Source organism: Nestor notabilis, unplaced genomic scaffold, assembly GCF_000696875.1.
Source record: "Nestor notabilis isolate BGI_N333 unplaced genomic scaffold, ASM69687v1 scaffold12793, whole genome shotgun sequence".
Lineage (NCBI taxonomy): Eukaryota > Metazoa > Chordata > Aves > Psittaciformes > Psittacidae > Nestor > Nestor notabilis.
The window spans coordinates 50,467-60,795 of record NW_009923435.1 but is presented as its reverse complement, the minus strand read 5'-3'; the positions used below and the strand labels follow the sequence as shown (position 1 = coordinate 60,795).

The following is a 10,329-nucleotide window of genomic DNA, read 5'->3' as shown; positions in this document are numbered from 1 at the left end:
AGAGTGACCTGTGAATATTGATCCCATTTAAAGACAGGCAGCTTTATTTTTGGGTGATCAGTGTCACATAGCTTTCTATGAAGTATTTATTTTCAGAATATGTTTAAAGTAAAACTGCATTGAAATCTGCACCAGAATGGCTTTAATGGCTTAAGACAAGAATTGCAGGAAATTCATGTCACTTAAGAAGTTCCTGAGTGTTATGTTTTCTTCTGACTCCCAGCTTTAGTGAATCTGCTCTAGATTCTGCACAGCGACATGCTTACAGAAATATTTAAATACATTATTAGAACAACTGGTGTTTGTTTTTATTTCCTTTGCGGTGCAGAATGGTGGCGAACAGCGGACACGCACTCTCGTCCCGCGGCAGCTTTTTTCCCACCACTCTTGGGAATTCCACCACTGTTTGCACCTCCTGCACAGAATCATGATTCTGCTTCATTCCACTCAAGAGCTACAGGAAAAAATAGTCGGAGCAGTACAGAAAAAGGTAATGGCTAAAACTGTAGAGGGAATAATTGCATTGAACTCTCCTGCACAGGCAGAAAGATGTGGAATTTGAGTTTTCATTCTTCCCATTCCTAAACAGTTCTATAAAAATAGATTCTGTTACCTAATCATGAGCCATACAGTTACGGGCTTTCAATAAAGGTCATAGAAATGCTCTTTCTACTAATACCAACCACCCTTCCCTCCACTTCCCCCCCCCCCCCCCCCTTTTTTTTTTTTTGTTTTTCTTCCATAGTCTGGGACCAGGTAGTAGGGAAAAATTTTCTTTTAAAGTTTGTGGTTTGATTTAGGAGGCAGTGTACTTCTCTAGTGAATGCTGTTCCTCTGCATGTAAAAAGCAGGCATCAGGTAGTTGTTTTTGGGAGGCATGGAGGGAGGGATGGCTACAGCTACAGGACCTCAGTGAAAACAGCCCAATTACATTAGAAGAATTTTCCTGCTTTTCATACTGTATTTTATGTGGTGGTATTGCACCCGTTTTGAAGTTGTAAGATACATTTGTTTGGTACTAGGTTTGTTCAGCTTAGAGGAGGCTGAGGGGTGACCTTGTTACCGTCTGGTTTCCTGATGAAGGGGCTGTGGGGGGGTGCTAGTCTCTTCTCTCTGGGGTCCTGTGACAGGACATAGGGGGGTGGCGTAAAGCTGCATTGGAGGGGTTCATGTTGGATATTGGAAGGATGGTGTTCACTGAGAGGGTGAGCAAGCTTGCCAGGGAAGTGGTCGTGGCCCCAAGTCTCTGTGTTCCAGAGCTGTTTGAACAGTGCTCTGAGAGCTGTGGTTCAACTTCTAAGTTGTCCTGTGCACTGTGAAGTCAGGAGTTGGGCTTAATGATCCTTGTGGATCCCTTCCAACTTGGGATATTCTGTTCTTTTTTCTATGATGCTTGCTTTTTTTTTTTTTTTTTTTTTTTTTAAATACAGTTTTTGTATGGTTTAGGACCTGATGTGTGTTTCAGAATCAATCTGATAATAGTCCTGGGATTGCAGGACTATTATCAAGCTTTTGTGGTTAGGGGTATTTTCTTAGAAAACAACAGTTGTCGTAACAGTTAAGTAGGCAAGCTTGAACAGGGATGTTATTTCAGATAGCATTCCCACAACTTCTCCTGCCCCCCTGCCTCATTTTACATGTTGCGAAACTCGTATCTTGGGCTTCATGTGGTTTTCCCTGGAGCTTATTAATACTTCAAAATTTCAAACAAATTATTCGGTGAGATATTTACTGGAATGTATATTTTTGTGTCCTCTTCCTTCAAAATCTTATTTTTTGGCCCCTGACAGAACTCAGGGATAGTTTAGACTTAAAAATAGACAACTTCAGATTTTTTTTTTTAATCTTTTTTTCTTTCGACTTTGTTTTGTTTATTTATTTGTTTGTTCTGTTTCTCCTTACAGCCTTAAATGTGTTTGTCATTTAAATCATGGGAGCTCTGTATGCTTTAATTAAAAAACTCCATGAGCACATCAGAGTGACTCTTGGATGGCAAATTTTTAATTTATGTAGGAAGTAACCTGTAAATAGTCTAATATCTTCCTAATGTGTTTATGGAAGCTAGATTACTGTGACTGCAACATCTCAAAGTATCTGCTACTTCAGCTTTTTTTAAGTGTCACTTTCTAAATCTGTCATCATAAGGTATAAATGGATCACTGAATGGGAACAGTACCACTGCAGTATCTGGTATCAGCACATCTGTCCTATCCACTAGCATTGTAACATCTGCAGGACAAGTGAAAGCTATAACCTCAGGAGCGGGAGGCCGCAAATACAACCAGGAGCAAAGCAAAGTTCAGCTTTTGGACACCAGGGCTGATAAAATCAAAGATAAGGTAAATATACGGGGGAGGGGGGGAAATTAAGTTTTGGACAAAAAATTGGCATGGTAAGTGTTCTGCCTTTGCACACAGCAGCATCATTTTTAAGTGTTCTCTTTCAGTACCAAATGTTCCAATGTATGTTGACCCAAGCACTCCTGAAGAACTGCTATACAAAAGTACTTTGTCAAAACAGGAAATGGGATACTGGGATATTGATTACTGTCAGAATAGAAGCTGAGGGAGTCACTTCCCTACTGGCAGCCATCTAGGCTAAAATACTTTTATTTCTTGACTGTCCCGTTGGGTCATTGAGGTCTTTTGATCCTTTTACTCAGTCTATATTATTGCTTTCTGAACTATGGACATTTTCAATTAGCATAACTCTCCAGCAAATTTGCTAAATTCAGTGAACCAAAATAAAACTTAAAATTTATGTTAATTGAACTCACTCTTTCTTCAACTTTTATAACTATATTGCTGCCAGTAAAGGAACTAGTCAAAGTGAAATTTGCTTGTTTAATGCAACTTAGTATTCTTTTCTTGAGTGTGTTTCTTGAAGAGTCTTTTATTATCTCTTTCTAAATAATATATTTTTTGAGTACTCTGTAAATATATGCTTGGTCTTACATATTTCATCAAAAATCTATTTCACATGAAGTAAAACAGCACCTACTTTTTGGTCTGTACTTTTCCTTGTTTTGACTATTGTGTGTCAGCAAGCTTTTAGAATTTCAAGTATTTTTTGTTGTTCTAGATGTCTTTATAGAGAGATTTTTCCTTGGTCATCTTTTTCTCCTTCTGTCTTACATTATTTCGTTTAGTCTGAATTATTTCTTCTCTATGCAGTTTACTTCCTTCCCTTCCCCCTGGCTGCTTTACCTTTTATGCTGGATTTGATAGAAACTTCTCCATGAAGATTACTCCTTTTAAATTCACTGAATGCATGAGTTTAAATTTTCCCTGTTATTACCTTTTCTCTAAGCTACTAATTTGCCATCCCTGCTTGTAGAATCCTACTAATCCAACTTTTCTTTCTTTTGGTTTTATCTGTGTCAAAAGATTGTATTTGTTTATGAAGTACCTGGGAAGCGGTTGTGTTTCATAGTGTAGTTAAGTACCTGATTTGTTTTGAATGATTTGATTGCTTACAAGTTATACTAAATTTCATGTCAAAATTAGCTGTCCTTCTTCTGACTTGAAGTAGTTCTTTGTGAATGAGACTTACAAGTCAGATGTTGCTTGGCACTTGCCGCCTCCTTTTCTTACAAGAATGTTCCTGACTGCTTTCTTGGTATTGTAAATCTCTTATATTCTTGTTTGCAGTATGGAAAAATAGATTTTTAAGATACATCATCTAATACATTTTGTAAAGGTAGATGGACAGCAAAAGTTTTTAAGTGTTGATGAGTGGAAATAAGCACTAGCACTTAATAAGCATATTTGGCATACTCTACTTTTTCCAGACCGTTCCATGCATCTCTTAAGAAGCTCATGTTAGAAATACGTATCTCATCAGCATTGTGAATAAACAGGGTATTTTGGATTTTAGATTTACTCTAGTGTTTTGGGTGTTTCCTTTTCCACATACAGAGATAAATAGAGAACCATGAAGGGGAAAAACTAGAATAGAATCCTAGAGATGTGATTCCAGGAGGCTTTGTTGATTTCACTGCTTCAGATCATGGTCTTGTATTTCGTTTTATGCTCTCAACCTTCATGAAGAAATATTCTGCATCTGTGCCAAATATTAGACTGGAAGATACTTAAAAATGATGTAAAGGAGATCAGCAATGAAACATGTAAGACATGCCATAGACTGGCACAGTAATTTAGATTGGTTATTTTTTAAGCGTCTGCATTCATTCAGATTGTTGTCCTTCATGTGAACTATCAGCTGACACCTTTCTGAATTGAGCAGTGAAACAATAAATCCCAATAAAAACTAAATTGTTATGGTTTCCCAACATTGAAGCAATGCATGTGACATATGCATAAGCTATGATGATATGAAATTTACTGTGTTCATTACAGCAGAATAAAGAGAACGTAGTTAAAAAAAAAAAAGATACAGATACCAGCCAATTGATAAATAGATGAGACTTAGTCCACCTACACATTCCATGTTTTGTAGCTATTTCATAAAGTAAATGGAAACTCGTTGTTGTGGTTTAACCCAAGGTAGCAGCTCGCATGCACCTCCAGTGGGATGGGAAGAGAATTTGAAAAGTAAACTTTTATGGAAAGTTTTGTTAAGAAAGCCTGTATATATAAAGAACTGTTTCTCTGTTGCTGCTGTTTGCATTGTTATTTAGAACTGCTGCAACTTTTTTGCCCTCCAGTCACCTACTGTTGTTCTACACCTATCTTCCTTTTGACAATTTTAACCTTACAGTTCCCTTAGTGACTTCACATGCCCTTTTTAGATGCTGCATAAGACTTTGCTGCTGCTGCCTGACATCTGTAATTTTGTTTCACATGTGTCTCTACCTTCCAACTTCGTTCTGCAAACTCTCCTTAATGATTAAATATACTTTAATACAGCAATACATATTTTCATGTCTCTCCCACGTAGCACATCATAACACTGGAGTCCCCATGTGCCTCTTTCAGATATATTTGTAAAATACGTTTCTTTTAGTTAGCTCACCAAAAAGCTGACTTTCCTCATCTGTTGCACCTCAAAATCTGGTCTTGCAATGTCAGTGTTTTGGAATTCCTGTGGTTTTTTTTACACCTTTCTTCTTTTTCTACAATAATCTAATTTGTGTTGTCCTTTTTGTATTGGTTTGCAATAAAGCTTTTGGGTTTAAATTGTTTGGAAGCAGTGCATTCTGTGTACTTTGCGAGACCTGAATTCCAGGCCGGTTTTCTAGGCCTAAATTTGTTCTGTTGCTTTGAAAGGTAGTGATGCCTAGAAAAATAGCAGAAGCTTGTGACCAGTTTTTAATTTTCATAATCTTGTGAAGCACTTCTTTCTGTTCACTCTTCTGCAGATACAGTTGCTTGCGTTCAAGGGTTGCAGATCACTTTACTCCAAAGTCTCACTGCTTTTTGTTTTAAAGATTATGCATAATAATAAGATGATATAACAGATAAGAGCTAAACTGTTAATAGAGCATTCTTTTTCCTGGTAGAAGCCCAGAAAAAAAGCAGTGGAAAGCTCTAGTAATAGCGACAGTGATTCAGGCTCCTCTTCAGATACCTCAAGTGAAGGCATAAGTAGTAGTGACTCTGATGATTTAGAGGAAGATGAAGAAGAGGAGGAGGACCAGAGTGCTGAAGAGAGCGAAGATGATGAATCAGATTCTGAAAACGAAGCACATCACAAAAACAAGAACAAGGTATAACACTATGCTCTGCTGTTCACAGTCTTGTCACTGAAAGCTGTTAATGAAACATTGACGTGTTCATGTTTGTACCAGTGAGCCATTGTTTAACTACACATTAATGAATGATAAGAACTCTTTCTGGTTTTGCTTCAGGGTTTTCTCTTTGTTGATGGTTTTGGTGGCTTGTGTTTTTCTTTCTTTTTTTTTTTTCTTCCTTTTTTTTTTTCTTCTTTTCTGTGCATGCGTGTGTTTTGTTGTTCTGTATGGGCTAGGAGTTTAACTGTTGGTAGACTGTTCATTTTGTTCTAAAGTGCTGTGGGTTGGTGTAGTGTATTGGAAATATAACTTCCTATGGATATTGATTTGGCAGTTGCTTTTTTCCTCGGAGAGTGGTTACTTTCCCTAGTTGCCAATAGAACAAGATTGTAATCTTGGGTATCCTGTTAGGTTTACAGTCAAAAATACATAGAAAACCATCCATGGTTTAGTTTTGTTATATTTAGTTTCCTTCCAATTAAGCATTGTCTTGACATGCTGAAACTATCTGGGGCAACCCCCCCCCCCCCAAAATAATAAATATATGACAAGATTGTTTTTACAATTATTATTGTTCATCCTCTGCCAAGAATAGGATAATTGTTCCATGGGGACTGATGATGTACTTTTTTTTTTTTTTTTTTTTTTTTAAAGGATCTTTAACTGATCTAATGTGAACAGTCAAAAATACATATTTTGCAGGTGCTAATGCATAGTGGTCTAACAGATACGAAAACTGATGGACAAAAAACGCATGAAAAGTCCCAAGAAAAAAGAACACACCAGCAGATACCTCTTGTGTCTGATTCCCAGACTCACTCATCATTCCAGTCCCAGCAGAAGCAGCCTCAGGTTTTGTCACAGCAGCTTCCGTTTATTTTCCAAAGCTCTCAGGCAAAGGAGGAATCTGTGAACAAACACACAAGTGTAATACAGTCAACGGGATTGGTTCCCAATGTGAAACCTTTGTCTCTGGTACATCAAGCCAAAAAGGAAACCTATTTAAAACTCATAGTTCCTTCCCCTGATCTACTCAAAGCAGGGAATAAAAATACCTCTGAAGAATCTATTTCTTTGACCAGCGATGTAAGATCAAAACGGGTGAGTGAAAAATCACTGGGCTTTTTTGATTGTTTGCAACCTGCCTTGCCTACCTAACAAGATGCAATATTGTCCTGTCAGGCTCTTTTAAACATAACGTTTTAAAATTTTATGTATGTTTATTTTCATACCTTTTGTTGTAGAGTTGATAGGGATTTCTGAATGATGTAAATGAAATTGTGTGGTAGTTTGTTTTAAAGAGCAGCATATATGCTTTAGTGTCTCGAACTGTTCCATAATTTTATCTGAGAGAAAAGTCATCTTGGTGATGCATGTGCATGTATGCATACCCTGATGTATACATGACGTAATTTTATATGCAACTTGATGTCATATAATGTCAAACTGAGTTTCATGCTCATCACATAGTGGAACTGTACAGCTCTGCTGAAAGCGATCGGTGTACTGGTGAGAGTAATGGGTACAAAGAAAACAAAGTATTTTCTCATGCATCTATCTCTTAAGGAAAAAAAGCAGCTAAAATCAGTATCAAAATAAGAAAAGAACTCATGGGCAAATTGGGATATTTTTCCTTTGCTTTTAGTTTCAGTCAGAATGCTAATCTGATACTCTCCATATCTAGTACGTAAGCATGGCTTCTCTTTGTTTCAAGTTGGATAATTGTAAGTCAAAGTAATTAAAATTGCCTATTTTAATCACTATTTTAAATAAAGTAGCTGAAAGCCTTTTTTAAAAAATCTTCAACTTAATCTTGGGTTTGTTTGCTCTTTAAAGACAAAAAGATATTCATGCATTGAGCTATTAAAACTCAGTATGACCACAGCAATAAAGTTGATCTTCCTTTTTACTAGTCCCGAGTCTACAATATGTTTACATGTGTCTGTCTTAACAATTCCGTACCGTACAAAAATTCCTTGTAGATTCTCAGTTTCTTTTGTCAATGGTAATTATGGTCACAAGTTTGTAATTTCTGTTCAGTTAGATTTGAATGGGGATTAGAAGAGAATAAAAATCTGATGTTTTAGAAATGTTGGGTTCTTTTTATATATGTATATATATGTAAATTTATCAATGTAAGGTTCATTATGAAAACAAAATTTGCTTCAAATTAAGTAGTACTGGTGAAGAGAAAATTGGACTCTGATTCACAGCTAACTCAAAGTCCTCAGTGAGGACTGAAAAATATTTGTATCACATAGGTTTTTATTCCTAGACTAGAAGAGAAATACGATTTTTCCTTTCGGCTCACAGTTACTTTGTAAAATTCAACTAACCTAGTAATTTACCTGGAACGGTTAAATAAATTTTATAATTATGAAAACATACATGTTCACCCGTTGGAAGAGGCTTCTGCTGTCACATTTAGGCTGCAAGTCTCTAGCTAATGATACATCAACCGTTTAGTGGTTTGATTTCTTTAAAACTTTTACTGGAGACATGTACTGTGTAAATATTTATTTTAAAAGTTTTATAATTCCGTATTCAGTTTTAAATACTAGTAATTTGAAGAGTGTATTGTATTTGCCTTAATATTTAAGTATTGATTTTAAATTCACTGTCTTTATCCATTTGATTCTTTTTTCCATCAAAGATGATGTATTTTCTTTTTCCTTGCAAGAGTCTTGAAACTAAAAATGGTGTAAGCTTTACATGAATTTCTGAGCCACTACTTGAATAAGTTTTACTAGAAGAACTTTTAAGTACTACTTTTTCAGAGTTAAAAAAATCTAGCATATCACAGTACTTCTGAGTAATGCCTTTTCCCCATGTTTTTTTGATAGAATTTTTCTATGCCAAGAGCCTTCTCTTGGTTTTCTGTGGGTATTGTAGCCATTACTGTATTGTATGAAGGAATTACTAAAGCTAGTTTTACATTCATTAATGAGATTTTTATATGTGGAAATGAGTAAAAGGATGTTTTTTCATATATCAGGCCATGTGTAGTCTTTTTAAAAATTTATTTTTTCAGGATGTTTAATATCTTTAGGAATATCAGTCTAGAGCAATGTAGCAAGTGAAAAAGCTTTCCTACGTAATTTAGGGCAGCTTCATCTTGGGTTCAGTTTGTATTTTGCTACTTGATTTATAGTGAAAATCACAAGATTTGCATAAGTTGTAGTCGATCAACTCCTCTGTTGTAGCTAGCACCTACTTTTGATCTACTAAAAATAGCTTAGCAGATGTTTAAGACTCATAGAGTTCACCTGCCTGAATGCAAGAAAAAACCCCAAGCAACAAAATAATCCCCACCCACCACATTTTATTCCTTTGTCTTCTCCTTTCTTTAGGAACAATATAAACAGACATTCCCAGCAGCACAGCTAAAGAAACAGGAATCGTCTAAGAACCTGAAGAAGGTTATTGCAGCTTTGTCAAGCCCCAAACCAACATCTAGTTCACCAGCTCATCAAAAACTCACATCCCTGGAAAACAACCATTCTAATCCATTCCTGACAAATGCACTTTTAGGTAATCACCAACCCAATGGAGTTATTCAGAGCGTCATCCAGGAGGTTCCTCTTGCACTTACTACGAAACTGAAATCCCAGACCAAGATCAATGAAAGTGTAGCCATTTCTAGTAGTGCCCCCTTTTCTCTGCCAGTAAACTTGAGTGCTTGTGGGAGAAAGACAACTTGTAACCGGACACCTGTTGTGCCCTCTACCTCTCCTGTGTTACCTGGTTCAGGAAAGGATAAAACAGTCAGCAATAATGCAGTAAATGCAGTAAAAACACAACACCGCCTTCACTCTGCAAAACTGGTGGTGGAGCAGTTCAGAGGGGTAGACTCAGATGCCCCCAGCAGTAAGGACTCTGACGACTCAAATGATGATGACGACGATGATGAAGATGAAGATGAGGACGATGAAGATGATGATTCTGATGATAGCCAATCAGGTGGTTTAACCTTTTTAATAGGAAAAGCAGAAACTTTATTTTTTGAGTGTTGAAAACATGCATTTCCCACCATATTTTGTAATAGGGGTAGGAAATTTTGGGGCATCATGGCCCACAGAGTGTCCTGCAGATATCATGGAAAGTAGCACATGTCTCCCACTCCTCCATTTTGTCATATCCAAAATCATGTTTACTTTCAGCTGTCCTGGTAAGGTGGCTCCACAGACTTCTGGAAAGGCTGTCAAGAGACCTGCCTTCCGGATCAATTACCCAGCCTGCAGCTTGTATACTGCTTATGTGGCAAGGTGCCTGGGAGGAGGATGAGATAATAGGCTGGTTCATGTTTAATTATTCTGTCAGGCAGAACCCATCTGCAAAGCATGCTTCTGCAGCCAGAGAGGGACTAAGTAAGTAAAGGCCTTCAAACTGTCAAGTGGCAAGAACAGCATGTTTCTAGGCTTCATTCAGGAGCACAGTAGTCAATGAGCAAGATGAGAAAAAAGTACCAGGACAGTTTTAAGGGCTGCAGTGTTCATAGCTGGCATTCACACTACTATTTTAAGGGCTGTTAAGCTTTTCAGAAAGGCAAGGCCTGCTTTAAAGAGTCAATTGTATGCCCAGTCACTCCTTTCTCCTCTTCTGTGTGCTGATATCCTTTGGATCCAGCTCTACCTTCA

At 37.0% G+C, this 10,329-nt stretch overlaps 1 protein-coding gene across 1 annotated transcript in view; it reads left to right on the top strand.

Annotated features, from left to right (window-relative positions):
• Window positions 1-258: 258 nt before the first annotated feature.
• Window positions 259-10,329, top strand: part of BAZ2B (bromodomain adjacent to zinc finger domain, 2B) — a 57,456-nt gene continuing 47,385 nt past the window's right edge. The window contains exons 1-5 of the mRNA XM_010012137.1: window positions 259-490; window positions 2,146-2,339; window positions 5,462-5,668; window positions 6,395-6,793; window positions 9,043-9,652. Coding sequence (XP_010010439.1) covers window positions 259-490; window positions 2,146-2,339; window positions 5,462-5,668; window positions 6,395-6,793; window positions 9,043-9,652 — 1,642 coding nt within the window. The remainder of the gene's footprint in view (window positions 491-2,145; window positions 2,340-5,461; window positions 5,669-6,394; window positions 6,794-9,042; window positions 9,653-10,329) is intronic.